The 27,074-nt window shown below is 36.2% G+C and overlaps 1 protein-coding gene across 1 annotated transcript; it reads right to left on the bottom strand.

Moving 5' to 3' along the window:
- Positions 1 to 1,112: 1,112 nt before the first annotated feature.
- Lrp2bp (LRP2 binding protein) lies at positions 1,113 to 25,137 on the bottom strand. The gene is made up of 10 exons (XM_027927226.2): positions 25,073 to 25,137; positions 19,992 to 20,092; positions 18,598 to 18,724; positions 17,518 to 17,630; positions 16,551 to 16,664; positions 6,493 to 6,635; positions 6,309 to 6,414; positions 5,012 to 5,235; positions 3,045 to 3,219; positions 1,113 to 1,449 (listed from the first exon to the last, which is right to left on the bottom strand). The coding sequence occupies exons 2-10, from the start codon at positions 20,034 to 20,036 to the stop codon at positions 1,384 to 1,386; spliced, it is 1,113 nt and encodes a 370-aa protein (XP_027783027.2). The 5' UTR covers positions 20,037 to 20,092; positions 25,073 to 25,137; the 3' UTR covers positions 1,113 to 1,383.
- Between the last annotated feature and the right edge of the window lie 1,937 nt (positions 25,138 to 27,074).

Here is a 27,074-nt window from a genome sequence, read left to right as displayed (position 1 = left end):
TGTGTAACACTTCTAGTGATTGATTGTCACATATGTAATTAATTCCATTTTTCCATTACTAAGAGGAGATCTTGTTTAAATCCACTAATGGAAAGAATGTTGTGATTTATAAAAATAAAGGCATATTAATTTATTATGTTAACAAAAAAGGGATAATTAAGGTATCTTTAAGACATATTTCAACATATTTGTTTCACAATATATTTGAGGTTGCTATACAAAAAAGTTGCTATACAACTTTTTTTATTTTGGCCCAGGGGATCAAATCCAGCTACATCCCCAGCCCTTTTTATTTTTTATTTTCAGACAGGGTCTCGCTAAGTTGAGGGCCTTGTTAAGTTGCTGAGGCTGGCCTCGAACTTTTGATTCTCTTGCCTCAACCTCCCGCATCACTGGGACTACAGGTGTGTGTCACCAGGCCCAGCACTATACAATCTTATGGATATGAATCTTACTATTCTTACTGTCACCATTTGCTTTCATAGATGTAACTGACAGAAAGACTTGCTCATGGAGTTTTAAAACAAAATTTAGATATAATTCTTGTATAATTAGGTGATTTGATGAGTTCTTTCTCACATTTTATTGTGCATTGAATGTATCTGTTTTCAAAATGTAAAATGTGTTGAAAGACCAAGAAGCATCTTGCTTTAATGAATTATCTTATGAATATTCATCAGGGATGTAGTAATGGTGTTGCACATTAAAAAGATCTTTGAGGTAATATTTGGAGGAACAAAATTCCAAGCAATTTTCTTAGACCCTCTCTTTTAAAAGTTTATAATAAGTCAATTATTTTAAAAAATATTTTTAGCTTTAATAACTTCAGAAGTAGAAATGCTATATATCAAAAATGTTATTTGAAAATCTAATTCTTTACATTTCTTTGGCCCTTATTTTGTGAATTTAAAATTTTTTCATGACTGAAACAAAAAATTCAAATTAACAATGTGCTATTCAAAATTCACAAAACTAAGCACCAAAGAAATTTAAAGAAACTTTCAAATGGTGTTTTAAAATAAGCTTGTAGCATTTATGATTTGGAACTTATTAACTAGAACTGCTAAATCTTTAAGACACTGTGTATGTAAGAAAGGAAAAAGACATTTGCTTTAAGGAATAGCTTCAAATTTAATATGGTCTAGGCTTCGCTATAGGTTAAGAGGTGGACTCTGAGGACTCTTCCAGCAATTTGATCCTGTGGCTAGGTTTCTGGTTGCAAAAATTAGAGAATACAAATTCAAGAACAAAGGTAACATATCATCTGTAAAATACCCAGGATAATATAACTGGGGATGCAGAAAATAACATACATAGCTGCCATAAAAATATACACATTATATGGAGTTAGGATTGACGATCTTTGATGAAATGCACTGTGGTCTAAATTCTTTGATGAATAACTAAAGAGTGAAGTTCATCTGCCATTGCCGGATTCAGACGACAAGCCTTAAAATCAAAAGGAGCCAGTCATTAAATGTATTCTAATTGTTTGAGTCTGTCTTCTTTTTTTAATGAATAGTAAAGAAAGTACAATGAGTATCAAGGAAATTTCTTAACCTTTTCTATTCTGTATTTCTTACTAGAAATAAAGGAATTTAAAATCTAACACATGCAAAATAGATCATGCTCAAAATATCCACTTTTGGGTCTGGGGTTGTGGCTCAGCAGTAGAGTGCTCACCTAGCACACGAGAGGCCCTGGGTTCAATCCCCTCAGCACCACATAAAAATTAATTAATTAATTAATGATATTGTATCCAACTACAACTAAAAAATAAATATCTTTAAAAAATATCCACTTATCATTTGAAAGAGAGAAAATTTTATGAGGGCCAAGGAAAATTTTTGATATATGTACCTTGCTGGTGGGACTGCAAAATGGTGCAGCCAATATGGAAGGCAGTATGGAGATTCCTTGGAAAACTTGGAGTGGAACCACCTTTTGACCCAGCTATCCCACTCCTCGGTCTATACTCAAAGGACTTAAAAACAGCATCCTACAGGGACATAGCCACATCAGTGTTTATTGCAGAATGTCAGGAATTTGGGAGAGAGATCAAAGGTTATCCTGTCCAACACTCCCCACCTCCCCCACCCCCACTCCCCCACCCTCCCCCACCCCCACCCCCACTCTGTGCAGAAATTTTCCTTTCAGTACCAGGGAAATTGGTCACTAGCTTCTGGTGGCAGGAGGTGACTTATAAGGAAAACTTTTGTTTTTGTTTCCTGTTTCAGTTGTGTCAGGCAAGGGTCTCATGACCTTAGGTCTTGCTTTCCCTGTGTCCTCCTGCCCTGCCCTCACAGTACTGCCTTATCTTTTTCCATAATACAAGAACCTTGTCTCTGGTTGCTTCTTCCCACAGTACCTTTTCTTTAGGACACTTTATTAGTTCAGTGAGATCACTTCAGCACACCTCCCCACATACACACTGCCATATCCTTTTGCTCTGAATAAAACATTCTTCATTTCTATTCCAATGCCTCATATGACATGGTTAAACCAGACCCTGTACTGCTTTACTGCCTCTAAATTTTCTCCATTCCATCAGTATCTCCCATGGTAAATACAATAGCAAAAATGGACACTTCATTCTGAATATGGTCTTTGTGTGTGTGTGTGTGTGTGTGTGTGTGTACTAGGGATTGAAACAAGGGCATTTTACCACTGAGCTACAAACCCATGGTACTCTTTATTTTTCTTCCTCTTTTCTCAGCCTCCCAAGTTGTTGGGATTACAGGTGTGCACCATCACACTCAGCTTAAAGGTGGTCTTATTGCAAAATAATGGGATGATCACCTCTCCATCATGTGGAAAAGAGTTCTAACATTGCAATATTTGGTTTGCTGACTTTTCAGGATGTATATACCACATTTCAAGATATTTTTACCCAGAATTTTCTCTGCTTATATTAATTTAGAAAGAATACCAAGTGAGGATAGTCTAAAACCTAAAATGGACTTGGTTTGGAAATCAGAATAATGCAGAAAGCATTTATATTTTCTAAGTTAACAAAGACAACTTTATATTTTCTTCAAGCTTACTTTAGAATAATATAGTCTAGCTGTTTCTTCATCTTTTGTGATGCCCAGGCCAAGCTGAAGACACCGTGCATGGTAGAAGGATGCCATGGCCATGCCTCTGTTGATGAATTCTGGGAGACAGTCTGTGACCTGGGCTATTATGGAGATGTCATGAGTCTCATCATAGTCAGCAATCCTGATAGGATGTTAAATTGTGAAGTTAAAAAAAAAAAACATCAGCTATGGTTTACATTTTTACAAAATGACATGTCTAGAAATTGTCCTTGTAGTCAAAGTGATGTTTCATTGTTCTTTGCAAACTAGGTAGTCTGACGAATAGTCATGTGTTATTATCATCACCTGATACTGGGGGAATGTAAGCTAATTAAAGAGGTTACAGTTTCCCTATGACCTTACTCTTTAGGTTTAATAGCCATTAGAAAAAGATTGTACTTTTCTCATGATATTAAAATAAAATTTCTAGATAGTAATTTTCTCATAATATTTTAAGCTTAAAATAGGACCAGAAACTACTTTTAAAAGCTAGCATATCTGTTTTCTTTAAAAGTGGGAAATAAAAAGGCGATCTTTTGTAAACCAGAGGCAAATATGGAAAATCATGTGACCATAATATCTAGTCAACTCCATGCTATTCACAATGTTAGAGAGATTAGAAATGGGGAAGATAATGGAAAGTTCCACAGATTTTTAAGGAGTAATTTAGTCTTAATTGGGATGGGCATGTGCTCAGGGACACTGGAGGTCACCCAAAGCTTTAAGTAGCTGCTTCCTGAAAGCTAAGATGGGAGAGGGGAGAAGCAGGTCCTTCCTGCTTTCATCTCTTCATCACTGTCTCTCACTTGGGCTGTGGGTGAAGGGAGACCTTGGGCTCTGTGGAACTGCATGATCGTGAAATGCATCAGCAGATGCATAGTCTGATGACCACTTGAGAACATGCATTTTTCCTTGTACGTTGCTTTTGTATAGTATGTAGAAAAGTGTGTGCAGCCTTATGGGAAAAATTCCCATATATTTTATAAGGGCGTCAGTCTTATAACAACTGTTTCATTTTATAATCATGAAGTTGTATTTTGATTGTGCAGTAACAACTTCATGACTGAGGAACACAAGGAGTAATTTAAACTTAATTAGCAGACATTTTTTGATGCATTGATCTGTTATTTTAAATGCACGATTTTTATAATTCTGCTGTAAAAGTATTTTCTTATTACAAATAAACCAATTAATGTTTTAAAAAGCTACAGCACTGAAATCCTGAAGATAAGGGCATAGGATTGTGTTATTCAGTATGGTAGCCACTAGCCCTGTGTAGCTTTTTTTTTTTAATTAAAACTAAATTAAATTTAAATGTTCAGTTCTAGATTACATTAGATTCATTTTAAGTGCTCAGTAGCTATTCATAGCATTGTAGAAAGTTCTAATGAACAGATCTAGCCTAGCATAGAACATCTAGTTTTTTTTTTTTTTTTTTTTTTTTTTTTTTTTTTTTTGGTGATTTGGGAGGTGGAGTTTTTGTCTTTCTGCATTGGCCAGACTGGCCTCAAACTTGCTATCCTGCTTCAGCCTCCCAAGTAGCTGGGGTTAGGATGGGTGTGCTCTACCACACAGAGTTTACTGAAATACTTTCATCCAGAATCTTACTGCTGCTGTTTGAATATGTCCCCTGCAAAATTCAGGTGTTGCTAAGATGACATTCTTTAAGAAGTGACTGGATCACAAGGGCTCTTCCCTCATGAATGAGATTAAAGCTCTTAGGATGCTTCACACAGCTTTCATATTCCACTACATGAAAACAGCATAGTCCCATCTCTTCCCCAGGATGAGGCCCTCCTTAACCAACTGAACTTGCGGCATCTCTGTTGGGTTTCCTAGCCTCCAGAACTGTGAGAAACAGATTTGTATTCATTATAAAGTATCTAGTCTGTGGTATTCTATTGTAACAACACAAAATGGATTGAGACAGTCACCTTTTGGAAAATGTGATACACTTTGTAAAAAATTTCATCTTATAGTAATACTGCACGAGATTCCCTTGAGCATAGACATTCCCACGTTCTGCTGCTTCTTTTAAGCAGTGCAGCGCAGCTTCAGTATCCTGGCGGATGCCATGTCCATAAAGGTACATGAGACCAAGAGCACCCTGGGACTCCAGGTTTCCATTGCCACATGCTTCTGAATGCCAATAAAATGCCTAAGAAGGAGCACAAGTTGATCATTTTATTAACAATTTGAAATTTTAAGGGGATCCTAGAAAGAAAAGGCTAATTGTAAAATAGTATGATAGAACATTCATCTTTAGGAAGTAGTTCTAGCCCCTTGAATGTATGGCACACAAGCACTGAATGCACAGGCCAGCAAGAGTTCTCTCCACTTCGTACTGGTGATGACACAGGCAAGAATGGCTAACAGGGGAGGATCAGCTGGCATTGTTTCAGGCTTCAAACTTTCCAGAGTAAGGATCAAGATGGTGTAAAATCAGAAGTGAAAGGCTTGAGGACACCTGCAATGAGTCTCCTAAGGGAGAGAAGAGCTGCTGACACTAAGGAAAAGTTAGAGCCACAGCCGGGTGGTAGAGAAGGCAGCTGCCAAGATCAAAGACTACTGAGGATGGAAGCTGTATGTGGTCTCAAGCGCATTTGCTTGATGCTCTATTATGGTGAATTTGAATTACTTTAAAAATCTACCTACAAGTGGCTGCTCAGTTATCTGAGGATAGTCTTAGTTGTTATCTGCCTCTTACTAATTTGCCATTCATTTCTCTCATAGAAGCAGAAGTCAGTTCTCCCTGTAGAATTTCTTGGACAATGTTCCCATCATTGATGATGAAGAGATTATGTTTCTGTGAAAAACTTAAATGGATTTACCTTTTAATTCTTGATATATTTTACTTAGTTTCATTGATTATTTCCTCAAATCAAAGGTGATATTATTTATTCACACTTAAGAGAATCTGGGCATTAATTTCAGGACCATTATAGCTTTTATAATGTTATGCTTTATATATGTAACTTTATACAAAATACTCTCACCTCTAAATACTCTCTCCTATGGTAGAAATAGGGAAAACAGCATTTACAGATGAGTAAAAGGTATGAGATGAGCGTTGAGATCCTAAAATATGAACTTTCTTTACATCTTAAAGGAAATGCAAGACACATTTGACACTACACACTTATTCCCCACTGTTCTCTCAAAAAAGAATGAAGCAAATATGAATCTAAATGTAATGCTAGCATTAAAAAAGAATAAGAAAGGGAATGTTACCTTTTCTAACTCTTTGGGTTCTTTTGTTGAGTAATATAATCCTAGGATACACTGAGCCTTCACACTAGCTTTTGGATTTCCATTGTCTGCAGCAAAAAGCCACAGTCTAAAAGAGAAAGCAAGGTGAGTTACTCCCTGTTTCAGCATTTCAGTAAAACAAAATCTTGTTTCCAGGTACAATTACCTTTCAGCTTCCTCATCTGATCGTTTAACACCTTTTCCTTCATAATAAGCTCTTCCGAGGTTGTAAGCAGCAGCAAATTTTAAGTGTCTTGCTTTGGGACATGGAGAATCAACAATTTTCTTCATATATTCCACTCCTTTTTCCTTCCACAAAGGAAAAGAACAAACAAAACCTAGTTTTTAGTTTTACCCAAACTGAGTTTTTCTCCCAATAGCACACAATGTTCGCTCTTGGACATGATGTTTGACGTCGGAGATCTCAGCCTAAGGGGTATGATTGCTTTGGATTCTTAAAGGGTAGAGATAAGATAGGAAAGAATGTTTAAAAATACATCTCTACTCAGGCATTCCCAGGAGCTCTGGGATATAAGAAATCTATTAAAAATATATAAATATATATATTTTGGTTGTCAATGGACTTTATTGTGTTTATATGCAGTGCTGAGAATGAAACCCAGTGCCTTTCACACATGCTATGCAAGCGCTGTACCACTAATCCACAACCCCAGCCCTGAAATCTTCATTTTTACAGCTTCCAGAATTGCATTAGTCTTAATATGCGTTGCATTTTCCTCTCCTCCCTCCCACTTTGTACCCCTGGTCCTGAAACAGCACTTACCAAAAGTAACTAACATTTACCAAAGTACAAGAATAGCCAGTAACTTCTTTCACATTATTTAATGAGTCTTTTTTAGTTATACATAACAGTAGAATCCATTTTGGTAAAATTATATAAGTATGGCATAAATCTTATTCATATCAGGGCCCCATTCTTGTAGGTATACATGATAGTGGGATTCACTTAGGTATTTTCATATAGATAAATAGGAAAATTATGTCAGATTCATTCCACTGTCTTTCCTATTCATATGCCCCCTTCCTTCCCTTCATTCCTCTATATCTAATCTACTGAACTTCTCTTCTTCCCCTCCCCACCTTTATTGTGGTTTAGCTTTCACATATCAGTGAAAATATTCCAATTTGGGGTTTTTGGGGATTGGCTTATTTCACTTAGCACAACAGTCTCCAGATCCATCAATTTACTCGCAAATGTCATAAAGTTGTTCGTCTTTATGGCTGTGTAATATTCTATTGCGTGTATATATACCACAATTTCCTTATCCATTCATCTGTTAAAGGGCACATAGTTTGGCTCCACAGCTTAGGTATTGTGATTTATGCTGCTATAAATATCATTGAAGTGGCTGCGTCACTGTGGAATGCTGATTTAAAATCCTTTGGATATATACTGAGGAGTGGGATGACTGGGTCAAATGGTAGTTCCATTCCTAATTTTTTGAGAACTCTCCATAATGCTTTGCAAAGTGATTGCACCAATTTGCAGTCCCTGACTTTGCAATGACTGACTTCAAGGAGCAATAAAGAAGGTCAAGACTTTAGAGTAACATATTTAAAATGCAGAAAAAATATTGTTAAGTAGAAAAATAATTAGTCACAACTGAAGGCAAATTAAAGACATTTTTCAATAATCAATATTGGAGATAATTCTGAACCTGGAGACCTGTATTACAAAAAAATGCCCTTTAGAGGAAGTCCAAGGTTCCACTTCCCCCCAAAAAGTGGGGAATGATGCCAGATGGCAAATCTTGATAGAAGAAATGAGCATCCAATATGGTAAATACGTAGCAAATATCAAAGAACACACAGAGAGACACACTAAATACACATGTGTAGATAGTGAGATTGTTTTTCAAAAGATTTGTGACTAACCCAAAAATTATTTTTGAGGTAATAGAATTGTAGCTGAAATATTTTGAAGTTGATAGCATTATTAATATAACACACATACCACAGCAAATAACACCAAGGTTGGAGGGTGTTAAATAAAAACATTTCTCTTCAGGGTTCCTACATTTTTACCTGAAATAATCTGGCATTGATTCTATGTAAATGGTTATCAGTTAGAGATGCATATTATACTGTCTAGGGAAACTACTAAAAACAAAACAAAGCCAAAAATATACAGCTCAAAAATATATAAATCAAAATAGAATACCAAATGGTATTCAAATTGTCCCATCACTATTTTCTATAGATTTGAATTAATTACTTTATGATACACTAAATACCCATACATCTACATGGCCCTTTCTAAACTCAGTATTTTGTTACCTTTTGATCTATTTATCTATTTCTAAACAAATTTCACATTATTTTAAGTATAACAGATATATTTGGCTATTTATTAGTGTAAGTCCCCTCCCCCTCCCTTTGTTCATTCTTTCAAATTAGACTGACTATATTGTATATATCCCTTTTCATATGAAATTTAGAATCAACTTGAGATTCATAAAAATTCTTGTAATAAATTTGATTATGATTTCATTTAATACATAAAGTTGAATCTGGGTAGCAATTAGAGACAAGATGTGAAAATAGTGTCTCTGAAAAATAGAAAAACTGACAAATGATGAACAGCACTATGGCCCAATCAACCTGTATAACATGAACTACATAAATCAATGTGTCCTGATTCTTGCACTAAATTTATTCAAAGGATTTCTGCCTTATGCTAGAGAAACTGCCCAAAACTTTTTCAGATTCTGAAACCTGGGTACAACTGTCCTCAACACAATTTATCTCAGTGAAAAAATTGGCAGCATTTTCCCCTCAATCCTAGTTTCAAATTTCACTTGTAGCTTCTCCAAATGTTGGGGCCTACATGTCATTATTATCTCTTTAGGATAATAGTGACCTTATAATGCTCCACAAAAAAGAAAACAGACATTTTAAGTCTTTCACATAAAACATACACAGTTTAACCAGACTGTGAATCAAATTATATCAAGAATAAGTTGATAAATTAATGAAAGAAGGTGAAAAATTAATTTTATCTTTGCCCCTTTTACCTTGGGAAATTGTATGCTCAAGCTAAAAATATAATCCTAGGTAAAGAGGAACTCACAGAATCTCTTTGCTCCTCTGATCTCCTTATATAATTACATTCAAGTCATTCTGATTTGGAGTTGCCATACGCAACCCATTGAACCTTCCAATTTTCTTTTTTTACTTTTTTTTTAAGATGTTTATGGACCTTTATTTCATTCATTTATTTATATATAGTGCTGAGAACTGAACCCAGCACCTCATACATGCTAGGCAAGCACTCTATCACTGAGCCACAACTCCAGCTCTGAACCTACCAATTTTCATCGTCTCTCTCTACTCCTTTGGGTTCTGACTTCCCATGTTACCCAATTTATTTTATATCCATCATTAAATTCAATACTTTTCCCCTCTTTTTATTCATAACATGGGACCACCTAGCAAATGCCCCATTTTTCTGCTGTCCTTAAGCAGCTAAATATGGTTGGAAAACCCCACAACCATAATGACACAACTTTCTTTAAATTTATAACCACAAATTTGAGAGGAGGCCCTCAACACTGGTAAGCAATGCTATCAATTTGTCTTTTCAATTATGTCTTCCACTTACCTAACCTAATGGATAAGACATTATTTGGGACCTTATCTTTATTTAAGCTTCCTCACCCGTCTCCTGTCTCCTCCTCAGCTCATAGTTTCACTTTATTTTTTTTCTACTTTTTAGTTTCATAAAGAGCATGAAATGCTTTACAAATTTACATGTCATCCCTATTCATGGTGTTAATTTTTTTCTGTGTTGTTCAATTTTAGGACACATACAGCTGAGGTGAGCATATAGCTTTACTTTTATTTCACCAAGAAAACAGAGGATATCAAATGAAACATTAGACCTATCATCTTACCTTATTTATCAATTTTAATTCCGGATTTTGTGTATGAACTTACAAACATACTGTGCTATCTATGATGGGGGCAGGTAGGGAGAATTTCTCTTGAGTCCATGATCTCCATTAGTTACTGTACATATTACTTGTTCTACTTTATAGCAAAATTCTGTGCTTATGTCTACTTTCTTACCTCCATATAACTCCTCAGCCAGTTAAGGTCCATTATGACTCCACTGAAAATGCTTTTGTCAAGGTTTCCAATGAAATTCATCTAAACATATCCAGTAGATAGTGCTCATTCTACTCTACCTCTTAGCAGAATTTGAAACAGATGATCACTCCCCCTCCATCTTGAAATATTTTCGTCATTTTGACTTTTCCAGATCACCATGCTCTTCTGACCTTCCTACATTTTCCCTGGATAATGCTTCTCCTTCTCTTTTGTAGGCTCTTTTCCTCTCACCATTAGATGATGGATGGTTCCAATCTCTGTCTTTGGCTGCCTTCCCTATCTGTGTTCACATTCATCAATCTTATGCAATCTAATACCAAAACTACCACTGCTCCACAGTTAATCCACCATTTATATCTCCACTTCTGACTGCACCACTGAATTCCTGACACTCTACTTGACATCTCCAATTATCAAATATAAACTTTTGGGTATTTCTATCATACATCATATCTGCTCCTCACTCAGTCATCCCATTTTTATTAAAAGCCATCCCACTTTTAGTAAAAGTCCTGTCTCCTCTAAAACATGTATCCTAAATCTTCCCACTTTTCTTTATTTCCACTATCACTATCATAATTTTTTTAAAGTCATCATCTGAACTACATGGCTTCCTAACTGGAGTTCTTGCTTCCATTCTTGCATCAACTCACTCTTTACATAAAAGACAAATGATTTTTTAAAATGTAAATCATTTATTCCACTCCTCTTGAGTGACTTCAGATTGCATTGAGAATATGAATCATGCCGTTGGCCACATTTTGTTAAATCTCATGAGGTCTGGACCCTGTCTCTCTAATTTGACTACATTTCAGTGATTCTGTTCTTTCTGTTTCTTGGGCCTTAGAATTAGTCATTTCTTCTGCCTGGAATGTTCTCCTAGACCTAGCTGTACATGGTTATTCCTTATTGCTCAGATTTTTCATGTCTTCAAAGTGGCTTTCTCAATCTGAGACTATAAAGATCTTCCCAATCTAAAATGCCATTTCCAGCTACTTTCATATATAAACCTGTTTTATATTCTTCATAGTTCATCTAATTATCTTTCCTCTAGGTATATCTTTGCTGAGAAAAGTACTAGGTAAATGATGGGTACTTAATAAATATTTGTGAGAATGAATGAATGGAAAAGCATCCTGGAACTATGAATGTGCAGTTCAAAGATGTGGTATAGGGAGTTGCAATAAGAAAAGATGAAATATTGGTTCCCATGATCACATGTGAGGTTAGAGTTGAATAGGAAGGTAAATCTACAAGACTACAAGACTAGGAGAAAATGGAGACTGAAGGATTGGACTAAGACCCAGAGTCTGTTTATTAACAGTGAGGAAATAAGAGACCTGGAGAGTCAAGGACTGTGGTCATGTGGTAGAATACTGGGGTTTAAAATTTTTTTATGTTGTGTAAAACAAGATTTTTCAGGGGATGATATGGTTGAGGATATGGACAGTGGGTGGATGGCTGAAATGGAGAAGAGGCAAGGGACACTGGAAATGCATTGGGCCTGTCAAGGAACTCTATGTCTAAGGTGTTAGATTGTCCATTCTCATGGGCACTGAAGTCAGATCAAATGATGGAATGACATGAGGAAGAAAACTAAACAGAGTCAAAGCCTTCAGAATAATATAAGGAAGTGAGCAACAACCAGGAAATTGATAGAACTAGGAAAGCAATGGAGGGTATAAACTTAAAAGTAGGTACTTTGTGTGGGTGGAGAGATGAGACAATGGTTGAAAGTCTAATTGGAGGATATAAGTAAAATGGCAGCACCACCCTTGAAGATGGTACGTTGGAGACTAAAAGGGGAAACTTCAATGAAAGAGAGCTGCTGGTGGGACAACCAGTTGTCTGAAAAGGTCAGGAAGCAATCTGAGAAAAGGGAGACATTATTGGCCAATTGTAAGGTTTTAGAAGAGAAAGCGGCAGAAGGAGAGGGAGTTATAACAAAAAGCATCATGGTCAAGAAGCTGTGAGAAAACAGATGACCTGAGAAGTACAGTGTATATTTTGTGGTAGCCAAGTGATCCAGCTGTTACACTTGGTGGGACCAACTGAACTCAAACTTCCATGTGGAATCTGGGTGCCAAAGTCAGATACAGTCATAGATGGCTGGGCCTGAGGTTATGTGGTGAAGCCCCTGCTGGGAGCAGTCAAGCAGACACGGGAAATTTGGGGCTTGTTGGGGGGACTGGAACAGCAGTTATTGGGTTAGAAACTAAAGAAGAGTGTTGTTTTGATAATATGATCATAGAAAGACTCTCAAAAGCTTTCGAAGATACCTGAAGGATGCAAAGGCCACGAGAGAGATGACTAAACTGCTTTGGGTGAGAAACATGAGATAAATTTGCCTCTGTTTTGGTGACTCAGAGCTGCTTTGGGATTGTGGTGTGCTGATAAATAGCCAGAAATTCAATAACTTGGTTTAGCTCATCACTCACATTTCAAAAGGTTAATCAACCTGTGGAAAAGACATGATAAGTTTTCTGGAATTGAAAGGCTAAAAGCCAGATTCTGAGCCAAGGAGAACTTACCAAATAAACGTTACTTTATATGGCCTCTCTTCTTGGCAGTCAAATACCTGGTTTCCCATGGAAACCTCCCAATTTATGCTCCTTTATTTTTACCTTTTGACATGAAACACGGGACATGATTGATATTTTGGAAAGATGGCCTTGGTGGCAGTATGAATGATGAATTTGGTACATGGGCAGAAGTAGGGGACGAGCTTTTGTTATAAATCAGGTAAGGGGTATTGTGGGTCTGAACTGAAAAAAAAAATGAGAATAAAAGGCTGGGGACAAATTTAAAAGATATTCAAAAGACAATGAAGAAAAAAGCAGAGGCGATTACTGACACTCTAAATTACTTATGATTGAAGTTCTTTGATTTTGATAATCTATGAAACTGTAGCGGTGGGAGGAAATTGGATACATTTCATTTAAATCTAAAGGAATGGAGTTTTCACACACAATTTGTGTGTGTGTGTGTGTGTGTTGGGGGGAGAGTGATGCTATGATTTTCTTTGCATTCAAACACAAAATGTTCAATTTTGGTGCCTCAACCACAGTGTTAAAAAGTCTTTTAAGAAAGTTTATTGTCTGGATCCTACATAGTTTACATAATTTATCCATCATTTACTGAAAATCACCTATCACATTAAGAAGTTGAAATAATTTAATTTTAATCAATTCATTTATTATTTTAATTTAAAATATTTTGTTGACTTTTAGCACATTTTGTGTAGTTTGATGCTATGATGTTTGGCACACATAGGCTTTGTCCTTTTATATTTTTCATATTGACTATGGCTAAAGTTATCATTATATACCTATTTTTTCCATTAATTTTCAATGAGTGTTTCTATGCATACTTCTTTGGAATATCTTCAGTTAACCATTTGAAAATGTTTTCTGTATTATTTGCTTTAAGTAAAGCAAATGTGTACTTTTTTTACTAGGGAAATTTATGCAAATTATTCTTGTTTCATGGCTGAATTGAGTTTGAGTGCTCTTTTACTTTATATATAAAATTTCAAGCATGCAGGAAAGTAAAAAGCATAATGCAAAAACATTATATCCACTGTATAGATTCTCAGCAACATATTTTGCTATATTTACTTCCTCTTTCTCTATATATTTGCTGATCTGTTTCAAGTTATCCCCAAATATGTAAATACCAGGATAATTCTCCCCTAAATCTTTCAGTATGATCTGCAAAGGAAGAACTACTTCTGCATCAGCACAATACCAGTGTTATTTCTAAAAATGTCAAGTTATGAAATTGCGAATGCTCTAATTTTTTGAAGAAAAAACTTTAAAGATTGGTTTTCACAAATTTAACTTATGCTACATTGTGATTTTTCTCTCACTCTTTCAAGTTGGATTGATGAGACTAGAATTCAAATACCACTGACAAATTTCTTTCTTTCTTTCTGCTATTCTATTTTTTTGTGTCGAAAATATTTTTCATTGATCCCAAATCTTTTGAGCATTCATTATTTCTTTGGAAAATTTAAATTATTGATTTTTGTTTTTGTAAATTCTCTCTGGTTAGAGAATATGTATATTTTGAAGGTTTCCAAAGAAGATGGTTTTAAATATAATCCTACCATTCTTATCATTTCCTAAGCACTTATTTCTAAGTTTTATGCTAAATAATCCCATAGCTCACGTGATGGGTTAGCCTTGATAGTATTCAAATGTAAATAGAAGACCACTGAATTAGAAAGCACAAATAACTATAAAACAAATACCTCAAAACAATTTTCAATTCTAGAAAGAGACACGGGTAGTTTCACGAAACTGTGTTTAGGTAATGAACACAGTACAGCACCAGATAACCTCATGAAGAAATAACTACATCCCTCAAACTTTTTTCTGTGTCCTCCTTTACTTTTCTATTTCCAAATTAATTCTGGAAGTCAATTGACTAATCTTTCATTACAGCAAAACTGATAAATACTAAAGAAGAAAGTGACATAGCCATAGAGTACATCTCTGAAATGTCTTGAGACTTTGTGTGATATTTTTTAAAAAGCACATTGGTTTGTTTTTTCAATACTGGAGATGGAACCCAGGGTTACTCTACCACTTAACTACATTCCCAGTCCCTTTTAATTTTTATTTTGAGCTGTTCTCACTAAGTGTCCAGGCTGACCTCAACCTTGCAATCTTCCTGCTTCAGTCTCCCAGGTTGCTACATTATATGTTTTGCAATTGTACCCTGCCTTTTATGCTTTTCTTACCAGGAAGTTTCAGTTTGTGTCAACTGTTCTATGAAAACTTCCTGACAACCTTTGAGCCTAGTGAGTATCTATCTCAGTTCAGGACACCCAACTGCACCAGGTTATCAAAGCCTTTTACACTCATCTTTGACTCTCCAGCACCTAGTATTGTTTATGACATCATTCCAAATGTTTGTGGAATCACAAGTAATTAAATAATATATCAATCCAACTAATCTAGTGCAAAAAGGCCACAAAAGTGAGGGTGAGTACCTACCTCAAGGATTGCACAGTAGGTGCTCCCAGTAAAAAAAAGAGAAAAAAAAAAAAAAGAAATTGATTTTCCAGCCATATTTGTGTCCTTCAAGAGCAATTTCAAGGATGACAATAGTCACTATGAATGGTACTAGTTCACAGATTCCACTGCTTAAATATTAGGATTTGTGTACATTTCAAGTGATATGTTTTTAGATGAATTAGATGTGGAATCAGAGACAGGGAGATGCATATTAAACATATACAAAGAGGCAATTGGCTATATGATCTCACAATGAAGTTCTGGTAAGTTGTTTTCATAAAATAATAAGTGTTCATGTTAATATAGAATATGAGTGATTTTATTTTTGCCTATTTTTTAAATTTTTATAAATGGTCATGTAGTTTTGGAATTTTTTTAAATAAAGGAAATCATTTTAAAAAGAAATGTTATTGAAAGCAAATGATAGAAAGAAATATTATTGAATCAGAAATTCTAATTGACCCTTAGTGACTCAACTTGTATAATTAAAAAAGTCCCTGGCAAACTGATAATATAATTGCTCAGCCAAAAAAAAGTATCTGAATTTCCCCAGTATTGTTTCTGACCTGGTATCTCAAAATTTAGAGCAACATACAACTGTCTTTACTATTAATACAGTACATAAAATTCTATTTTTATCTAAGGTCACTAGATTCGAAGAAAATATCTATAATAATTTTAGGAAATATTTTAACATGTTCAAGAGTCCACTGTTTCAATATAAGGAAGTCCATTCTTTTTGATAGTTGAACCTGGTTACATAAGCATCTGGAAGGATTTTGAAGAACTGATAACCTGAGGTTACAGTTGAGGAGGAGAAAGACAAAAGTAATTTTTTGACATAAATGTAAAAATAATATCATTAATCTTTAAAATATTTTTGCACAAAGTTATGTCTTATTTTTTGCTGCTCTTATACTGTAAAAGAAATGAAGATTATGGAATTAGATATTAAATGGTATTAGATATTAAAATGAAAAATGGAGATTTATTAATTAAGACATAATTTAATTGTACAAAATAATCCATTGACAATGAAATCTTAAACTCTGTAAACAAAACAATAACTTACAGAATTTGCAGCGATCCCCAGCCCATCATAATACATTACTCCCAGCTGGTAAGTTGCTTGGTGATCTTTCTCCTTGATTTCTTCAAACTGTTCTAATGCTTCTTCATACCAACCCTAAACCCCCCAGAAAATATTTAATTATTTTTATGATGATCTTAAAGTAATCCCAAACAGAGGCGCACCGTGAGTTTATTTGTGCCCGAGGATACACAGTATTAAGTGGATACACAATAATAAGTGATACAGCTATATTGGAACCCAGGGCCAAAGCTGAGAGGTCACACTGTTAGCCACTGAGCTGTCAGTTCAGACTGACAAGTGCAAGAGTCTTCAATAAATATTTGTTTCCAGAATAAATGAAGATGCCATTAAAAGGTTAGAGAGAAAGTGGGATGTGGGTGAACAACTGCCCAAATATTCAATGGATCATGAGGGATTGGAGATGTTCCCTTTTCAAGTCTAACTTGGGATTTGATGAAGAATTGAGGCTATTTTACTGAAGTTGGGATGGTTAGTTTGCATAGTTTTCTTAGATTCACCTCCCAGGATATTCTAGCATAATGTGAGTAAAAAAGGGAAATTGCCTCTTCACACTATAAAGCCACTTTTAAGAACTAGAGAAGAATCAGGGCCTTCAATTGTTATTAGTATGAACGTATCTTATAAATGATATTAAATATTTTGAGCAAAAATGTGTAAACTCAATTTTTAATTTTTAATGTGGAAATGGATTTTTATATCAAAAATCTGTCTGATAAATGACATTATTAAAATGATTTCTCTGAAAAAAGATCAAAGATCTCCTTAAGCTGGTAGTAGTGTATCATACTTAAAGCCACAACCATAATTCAGATAATTTGACAGAATTTCTTGGTATAACAACATAAGGAACTCTACATGAAAATTTGCTCGGAGAATCTAACAACAGAATTATAGGGAACGAAAACAAATTTTTTTAAAATGATACCTCTTCAAAATATAGTTGACCCCGTAGGAAATATGCCAGAGCATCTCCTCTTCTTATTCTCTCCTTCAAGAGCTGCAATGCTTTATCCACCAAATTAGAATGGTTGTAATGATCTGATTTTAGAAAGTAAAAATTCTATTAATCATACAATGTGAATGTTCTCTCTCAAAAATTATATCAATTCATCTGGCACTGTTAATACTAATATTAGTTTCTTTCCTAGTTCTTGTTCCTCAATCTGGCCTTCTTAGCTCAAGGAAAAAGTAACACTTGAAAAACAAAACAACAACAACCAAAAAAACCCACCATTACCACAGTACCTCACACTTTACCTGGTCTAATCAAGAAATACTCATTGATTTTTCAGACTAACCCTGGTCACTACTGGATCAGAGTTCGAAAATGTAGTTTTTTTTTTTTTTAAAGAGAGAGTGAGAAAGTATTGAGAGAGAGAATGAGAATTCTTTAATATTTATTTTTTAGTTTTCGGTGGACACAACGTCTTTGTTTGTATGTGGTGCTGAGGATCGAACCCGGGCTGCACGCATGCCAGGCGAGTGCGCTACCACTTGAGCCACATCCCCAGCCCCTCGAAAATGTAGCTTGTATGCACACCTTGAGTTTTCTTTGGGCAAAGCTGTCTTGCAGGTGAGTTAAATTCTTAACTCTGAGCTGTAATCAGAACTATTCTCATCAAATAAGATGATCACCCCAAATTAAATTTTTGAAAATCTAAAGGAAACCAAATGGGTAGTTTTAAATGCCCCTTTCAAGTAAAGCATATTGTTGTTCTCTTTGATAGAAGTGATATTTGGCTTCTGTTTCCTCGAAGCCTATTATTAAGTTCTCAGGGTAAAATAAGAATCAGGACCAAACTGTGTGATTCTTCCACTGATAATCTGCTACCAAATTAAGTAGTTAATTTCACAGATTCTTGCAGGAAACCTAGAAAGGGCTGTAAAGTTAACCACTTCCTTGAAATCACTAAGATACATTCCTTGTCTTGTTTATGCTATTGTACATAATGAAATTCCAATAAAAAATATTTTCTAAAGGAAGATTAAATATCCAGATTTGTACCAGTCTTTTCCTTTCTCCATTGGAAGAATTGTGGGTGATTAGCAGCATACTGAGATATAGATGTATAAAAGGGGTTCTTGGGCAAATTTTCACTGGTCAACTTCATCCTGTTTCCACAATGTGTATCCTGTAAACAAGATTAAAAAACAAGATGGCAGAAAATTCTGTCTCTGGAAAAGTGCAAATAGAGATTCCATTCCCAGTAAGCACCCATTATAAAAGGTATCCTCCCCTCATTGCCTAGCGACAGGACAGTAAGCCACCAGCTCCAAGATGTGAACATTCTTTCCTGGAAAACAGGACACTCCACAGCTACAAGCCTTAGCTACTCTCCATGCCTTTTTACACCGTATGGGATTAATGATGAAACCTGTTTGCGAGTCCTGTCTGGCTATGAGTTCACACACTGCAGTGAGTCATGGCACCCACCACAACTGCTGCCACTTAATAGAAATTGGTGACACTGTCCACAGAAATAGCTCCTGTGTGCTGGTAACTTCCTGCAGCCTTGTAACTGAAGCTCATCAAAGTAATCTATGTCAAGTGAAATCATTTGTCCACTTTACCTGGGAATACCCTTTATTTTAGCTGTGTTGTTCAGTTTTGTCTTCCCATCTGTATTGGATTGCCATGTTATAAGACATATCACAGTTGAATGGTCAATCAGAGCCTTCATATAAAATGTAGAGGCCACCTCATTTGGGATGAAGGAGTCCAGGTTGGCCTATGCTGAAGGTAGTGAGACAGCAAACTCAATTGTTCCTGTGCTTTTTTGTTTACTCCTTGACATTCTACTGCTACAGCTTAGTTTCACCAATCAGGAACAGGCTTCCAGTCAAGGTTCCTGGTTGGTAGATAAGAGAACTAACTACTCAAGAGAGCCTCAGTGTGATTGGAAGGATGCATTTATATAATTACAGGATGCTATTTTTAGAAAATAATTTACTTCATTAAATAAGAATGAAATGCAGGATATGTTATTAGCAAAAAAATTCACTGAACTATCTTTGTAAGTTTGGAAGAGCAAATTTAAGAATTGATGTCTTCATCTGTAGTTTGGACTAATTATATAAGTTGCTTGAACTATGGGATTTTATATATTCCTTTCTAAATATATAAAATTATTTGATTATGTGATTCACAAAATCTGTGGTTGCATTAAAGAATATAATGGTGAAGCAATATTAGATAAGGTATTTAGAAGAACAACAATTCAAATAGGATGTTTCAGATAGTATATAGTATCACTCAGAAACTGTAGGTAGAAGTTTTTATTTTCACTGAAGATATTAACCCAGAATGCTATTATAGCCAAAACAAACAAACAAACAAACAAACTTGTCACATTCAGTAAGGGCATCAGAAATGTAGCAAATCAGAAAACAATACCTTACATTGTTTGAACTCATATTGTCCTCTGGGGTTGTAAGGCTGCACATGTTTCTTTTGCTTAGTCTTATTTTTGCTGTAGCTTAAAAGAAGTGTTGGAGAGGGTCTGGAATATAAAAAAAGATTTATTGAGTTTTTACTAAATATCAGATATTGTTATTTGTTCTAAGTGCTTTGAAGGCACTCACTCTACAAAATTTTATGAAACAGGGACTATTATGAGATCTATTGGACACATGAAGAAAATAAGGCGTGGTGAGGATGTTAAATCACCCAATGTCGCAGGGGCTAGTAAGTGAGACAGGTGGGATGCCCTTGCACCAGTGTTTTTTCTTTATTATTTTCTCTCTTAAAAAAAAAAAAAAAAAGCAAAACATGGGACTTTTTTTTTTTTTAACTGGAAGGACTCTTGTAAAAGAATATCCTGAAATTTAGTACTTTCTATTATCAGAAAATGAGAATGAAGAGAACACTGGAAAAAAGTGAGAGCACATGTTTATTTCTGCCAAATCTTGGGATCAGTTAAAAAAAAATCATCATTTGAAGCTTGACAACTCTTCAAATATGTTGTAAATTTAGAAAATTCTATATTACAAACTGTATACATTAAGTGATAGCATAGAATCTGAAAGAAATCTATGATTGTAACAGGAAGAGCTGGTGTAGGAAATACTGATGGTGCCCTTCTCAGATCCTCTTTGTGAGTTAGTGACCCTATCCCCATCTGCTGTGAAGGTTAACTGAAAACAACTTAGAGCTGTTTCCTTTCTGTAGCTTTCTCCCTGATAAAGTCTGTTCCTAGTGAAACATGAGTCCCCTCAGTTGGAACACTTTGCTCCTTCTATCTTGCAGACAGAGCACTTAAAAGTTCATCCCCCCATTAAAAGAGGCAATCTGTTTCAAGCATCCTTGCACATTCTTTCTGGGTGTTATGGTTTGGATCTGCAATGTACCCTCAAAGCTTCTTCCCCAGTCCAACAGTGTTCAGAGGAAGGTCTTTTGGGAGGTGATTATCATGAGGGCTCTCTCTGACCTACTGAGTGGATTAATCCATTTATGGATTCATAGCTTAATAGTTTTTGGAAGGAAGGGCTTTGTTATAAAAGCACAGTCTCTCTCTTTGCTTTCTGGCTACCATGAGATGAACAGCTGTTGTGCCACATGCTTCCTGCTACGATGTATCTATTGCCTTGTCACAGGCCCACAAGGATGGGGCCAAGTGACCAAGGACTAAAACATATGAGCCAAATAAACCTTTTCTCCTTTAAGTTGATTTCTCTCAGGTATTTTATCACAGAAACAGAAATTCTGACTTATAAAACTGGGTGTTTCATGAAAGCGAGGCACTGTGTGTTCTTTATATGAACCATTCTCAGGATTATGTTTGCAGTAAGGGATGTTGCAGGATAAGGTCATATCCCCTGAAAGAGCAGGCTTGCTTTTCTAAAAAGCAGGGAATCCCTCAAGCTCAGTGCTCCCCTCTTATGAAGCAGTCGACTGGGTGTGTAGGCATCCATCATGGGACCTGTGAATTCCCTCTGTGGGAACGGAAGGGCATGGGAACTGGCTCAAATATGCTGACACTCTGACTACGGCTTTGGCCAGGAGTGAGAAATCACTTATCTCTGACCCAGGCATCTTGTGTCTTTGTCAGTATTCATAAAACAGGCTAGTAGTTTTCATGTAATTTTGAAAGCATAATCTATACATATATGATGGAAAATTAGAAAAAAATAAAAATACTAGCTACCTAAATTCAAAAGACAATTTTGGAACAGGCTTTTTTTTTTTTTTCCTTTCTGTCTAGGCCTATTTGTTTATTTAATATAAAAATACTTGGTCTCATGCTTTTCCTCTTGTGTGCAGCAAATTTACATCATTCCCTGAAATGAGAGAGAGAAAAAAAAAAGTATGCAGAAAGGCAGGTCACTTCCCCCACCCCCCACCCCCCTGTAGTACTAGAGATTAAACCTGGGACACTCTACCACTGAAACTTGTGTCATTTTCCCTCAGCCTTCCAAGTCACTGGGATTACAGACATGTGCCACTGTGCCTGGCTTAATGGGATATCTTTCACAACTATATAAATTGTGGTAAGCACCTGAGGAGAGAGCCTAGTCGATTTTTGTTGCTTTTCTCTGATGTACCTTGCATTCTTGTAAGCAAATAAGACAGGCTACGAAATACTGATATATTCAAAATCTGAATGCTAATTGCATAGGAGACATACCTCACCCATCCTGTTCCCAATGTGTGGTAACTTTTCTCAGCTAGGTCCTTTCCTGACAGAATAACACTCAACACAAGGTAAATGAATATGATTCTGGATTTATAGAAGACTGTTTGTGTGCAGAAGAGTTGTTGCATGGTAGTTATAAATATAAGCTTGGAGAATTTTCCTCCCAAATTCTTTTATATGTAATAATTGCTCATCCCTCTCAAAGTGTAGCAAAAGTTCAGGGAAAAAGGGACAAAAATCTATTAACGGAAATTTAAATTGACCCATAGTCCTAATGACCATGAGAACCACCCCAAACTGGAAAACTGGATTAATCTTTTATAAAACGATCATGAGCAGACGCACAAGGTTGCTCATGTTCCTCATGTCCTCATGCAGCTTACAAGTAACAGATAATAGCATCATATACTGTGAAGCCCTGTTGTCTTTAGTCTTATCTTCCAGGGAAGTTTGTCTAACAAAAGACACAGGTTTTAATTTTAGAGCAAGAAAGAGTGAAAGGTATGTTCTGAGAGGAAAAAGTTATATTCTGCTTGAAATCAGGGTAGAAACAGAGATTCCTGGTATCACCATTATTATGCTGTAATATTTTAAAAGTTCAAGTCAGAGATTAACTGAGAAACAAAAGGATATGTACACAAAAAGATAAAATCTTTCTTGTAGATGATTATAACTTTGAGGATCCAAAAGAATAGGCTTTAAAGCACTTATTAGTTCAGAAAAGTGGCAAAATTAAAAAAAAATGCTCAAAGATAAAAAGGTGTATCTTCAATAGGCAAGGAGTATTCATTTATAATGAAAACCTAAACATAAAATATGCAGAAATAATCTCAGAATTGTCTGTTACATATATGAAGAAAACTAAAAACATGTTTAAAAGAATGAATAAATAATCCAGATGTCAGTCAGAGGCTGTGGGAGACTAACCTTGCACATGACTGAGTCACACTCCCCGGTTGGGTGCTGAGGCTCTCAGTCACAGAAATGTGGCAGAGATTTCCCCACCCTTCTTGGGTTCAAGAGTCGTGTCTCGTGCATGGGTGTGTCTTGCTACAGCCCCATGGGTGAAGCTATGCTCACCTGTTCCTTTGTAAACCCTTTGCCCTGTTTAGGATAGAATCTTCCATGGAAGTGCCTTGTGTGTGTCCCCTTCTCTTACTGTGCCCTTGGGTGTGGCCTACCCAGGTGTCAGTCAACCTGCTGACAGTGGACAACATGAAGATAGACTCAGCCCCCTGAAACCTGACCCCTTGCCTCATTTGAATAGCTTCTCCTCAATAAAAGGGGTCAACATGTTCTCTCCCTCTCTCTCTTCCTGCGGACCCTTAAGGTCAGAGGAGCTGTCACAGCGACCCCAATGAAAAAGATATTTGTGTCTCTTGTGTGGCTATTTTGTGCAGCCCAGTTAGCCCAGTTCAACTGGAGTAACCCCCTGAGCCTTTTAGTCGAGAACAGAAACTCTCGGCAAGAGGCCCAGAAAGTTGTACAATGAGAGGACAGAGAATAGCCTGGGTCTTATCCTATCCCGTGCTTTTGGGGGCCACATCCTAGGAGGGCTGCCACTTGGTAGATGTATCCCAACCATGTCTGTGCTTTGGAAAGCTGTCTTTGCATGAGCTGGATCTACACTGGTTCCAGCAAATCCCTTTGGATATAGGAGACAGATGTATCCCTCCATGAACCCTGGGCCTTAGAGACTGCATTCTCTAGCAGTACAAGGGGCTCTTAGAAATATAGGGGTCAGTACAAATGCAGTTGTTGTGAATTTACTAATATGATTGCTAGTGATCAAGAACTCAGGTGTCAGTATTATGAGGGACAATGAGCTGAGGAGAGAGTGGATGCTCTAGAACCATGAGCCTAAATTATGCTTATTACTATATAAAATTAAAGAAGAGATTCAGAGATCATAAATATAATTACATCTAAACAATTATATTGAGTTATGGAATTATGTACAGGAATCTAAAACTATATCTGAAGCTTTGGGGAAAGATGTTTTACAATCCAGAAATGTTTGTGGTTCATGTTTATAGTATTACAATTCACAACATCCAAATTATGGAACCAGCCTAGGTGCCATTCAACAGATAAATGGATAAAGAAAACGTGGTATATGTACACAATGGAGTTTATTCAACCATAAAGAATGAAAAGTGGGAATTGGGGACATATGTAGTATGTAGCAACCCTCTCCCCAACCCAGCTTCAATCCCCAGTACCAAAAAAAAAAAAAAAAAAGAAAAAAGAAATTATACCATTAGCAGGAAAATGGGTGGATTAAGAATTAAGAAGATTGTTAAGCAAAAATAAGTCGAACTCGGAAAGTCAAGAGTCATATGTTTTCTCTCATATGTGGAAGCTAGAGAGAAAAAAGCTAAAAAAAAAGGTGGTGGAGGGAATCTCATGAAAACAGATGGGAGACCCATAAAATAGAGGAAGGGGACCAGGGGGAGGGAGGATAAGATGGAAGGGGGAGGTGCTGGGGAATGAAGTTGACCAAATTATATTGTATTGTGTGCATGTACAAATAGGTAAGAACAAATTCCACTATTATGTATGCTTAAAACAAAACAATAAAAAAAGCTTTAAAAAGATATGTTGGATTTTGGAGACATCATACAATAAATATTCAGTATATTACATATGTATACAGTATTGTAGCACACCATTGGTATGATCTAGCATAGCACCCTTTCACCATAATCATTACTATTTTTGCAGTAAAAATGTAATGTTGTTCATACAAAGTAGAAAAAAACAAACAGTCTCACATAAGTGCAGCCATAAGAATTATAAAAAGTACTTTCAGGGGCTGGGGCTGGGGCTCAGCGGCAGAGCACTCACCTAACACGTGTGAGGTCCTGGGTTCAATCCTCAGCGCCACATAGAAATAAAATAAAGGTATTGTGTCCAACTACAACTAAAAAAATAAAATATTTTTTTAAAAAGTACTTTCAGTTTCAGTCTTTTATGTATTTTAGAATCACAGATTTGAGATTGTGAACCCATTAATTTCTCTTATCTGTTTCTCAAATTTTCTCTAACAATAATGTGATGAGGTCACAAATTTACTCATAGCCCCACAGTTGGACAAAGAAAAGGTAATCCAGCTTCAGCTACAATGGCTATAGTCTTCCCCATCATTCCCCACCCCAACACATGCACACTGAAATTGAAACAACTTAAATTTGTTAATTAAGAATATCTCTTTTTCTCTTCATTGAAATAATTTCAAAATTCTCTTTCACATTTAGTCTTCTCTGGTGTGCAGAATGATGAGAGCCCACTGTCTCCTCCTGGCTGTAGGAGTCGATCCCCATGGACCTGGGGTCCTTGCTGCTCTCTGCTAAGAACAGCGGGGAAGATTTGTGCCCTGGGCTGGCTGCTTTCTCAGAAACCACTTAGGGGACAACTCTTCTCTGAAGTCCTTTTGACAGTGATGAGCTGACATCCGCCACTCAGGCCCATGGTCTGTAAACTTTATCTCCAGTCTGAGGGCCTCACTTCTTTACTTGATCCAAATCTTTGCTAGGCTACTGATGCTCTTACCAATTTAGTCTGCCCCTGGGGCTCTCATGTGCCCCACACAATCCATGGAGATCCAGGAGCACTGCCTTCAACCCATCTGTCTGCTTCCTGCTTGCAACATCCATGTCATAACTGTTCCGTGGGCAGTGTAGCATGAGTGAAAGCTAATGTTTTTTTTTTTTTTTCCTTATCAACATTAGAACTAAAGAAACCAGCTGCTAGCCCTGGACTTCCCCTGCCTAACTGGATGTCTCTAAGGTTCTCACCCAGTTCAGGTTCTGAGGTAGAGGTGGAATAACCACTTCTGGAATATGACTTCCTCACTCTCCCACTGTTACTCCTTCTTCCCACTGTCCCTAGAACTAGAAAAGGCGGTGTGATAGACCATAACTAGAAAAGCAATGTGTAGACCCCAGATAGGCCAGACACTGGGAAAGCATTTGTGGTATGTTAATATCCCTTTTCCTTGTGGCACCATATGAAACCCAGATGGCAGAGTAGTTACATAATGTATGAGTTAGTGCTTAAGAAGTTAATTCTTCCAAATTGGTAGGAGATAAAAGTTTGAGGTACAAGAAGCTCAGTGCTCCTCTGATCTGGGTGAGACCAAGATACATTGGTTTTGCGGGAGACAAGGCAGTCATGTCTGCTTTACTAGCAAAATCTCATCCTTTAATATTTATTAAGCTTTTGATATCACCATAAGAATATGGTCTAGGAGTCTTATTTCTGCCTACCTACTAACTTAAGGAGATCTTTGCTGTAGACTGTATATCTTTTTACTAGCCCTATCCATCTACTATGTATCCATCTATCTACCTGCCTACCTATGTTGCTAGCTTGGACTTCTAGTAACTTAGGTTCGACAAGATGGTCTTGGAGTTTTTTACATTCCTCTCCAGTATAGCAAGACTGAAGCCTGATTATCATAGTTGGAATGTATCACAAATGGAAGGAAAGAAATTCTGTGATCAGAGTGGCTTCCTGATGAGATAAAAGAATTTAGAATATGTCTCTCAGTAAACTTGGCTGTCAAATCTTTTTTTTCTTGCCATAATATTCTATTTCAATATCAGAATTTAAATAAAAACTTCTTCTTTTTACATTTTTTGCTATAAAAATGCTAATCCTCCAACTACACTCAAGAAAAATAAGGGAAATAAATGTATAGGATTGGTCAGGGATTATGGACAAATGTAAAAGAAATAAACCACATAAATATTAAAAAATATTTCTCATTATAGGGTGATGCAAGCTTGTAGCTTCAGTGACTTGGGAGGCCAGACTGAGCAACTTACTGAGATCCTCTCTCAAAATA

The sequence above is a fragment of the Marmota flaviventris genome, chromosome 3, assembly GCF_047511675.1.
Source record: "Marmota flaviventris isolate mMarFla1 chromosome 3, mMarFla1.hap1, whole genome shotgun sequence".
Classification (NCBI taxonomy): Eukaryota; Metazoa; Chordata; class Mammalia; order Rodentia; family Sciuridae; genus Marmota; species Marmota flaviventris.
The sequence above is the reverse complement of the archived record's forward strand: the minus strand, read 5'-3'. Positions and strand labels throughout refer to the sequence as shown.

Excerpts from the sequence above, each read along its gene's own strand:
- Lrp2bp (XM_027927226.2), bottom strand. The coding sequence starts at position 20,036 with ATGTGCAGCCTTACAACCCCAGAGGACAATATGAGTTCAAACAAT. Across the intron at positions 18,725-19,991 it reads ACAATATGAGTTCAAACAAT|GATACACATTGTGGAAACAG; the intron begins GTAAGGTATTGT and ends TCTTGTTTACAG. Across the intron at positions 17,631-18,597 it reads ATGGAGAAAGGAAAAGACTG|ATCATTACAACCATTCTAAT; the intron begins GTACAAATCTGG and ends TTCTAAAATCAG.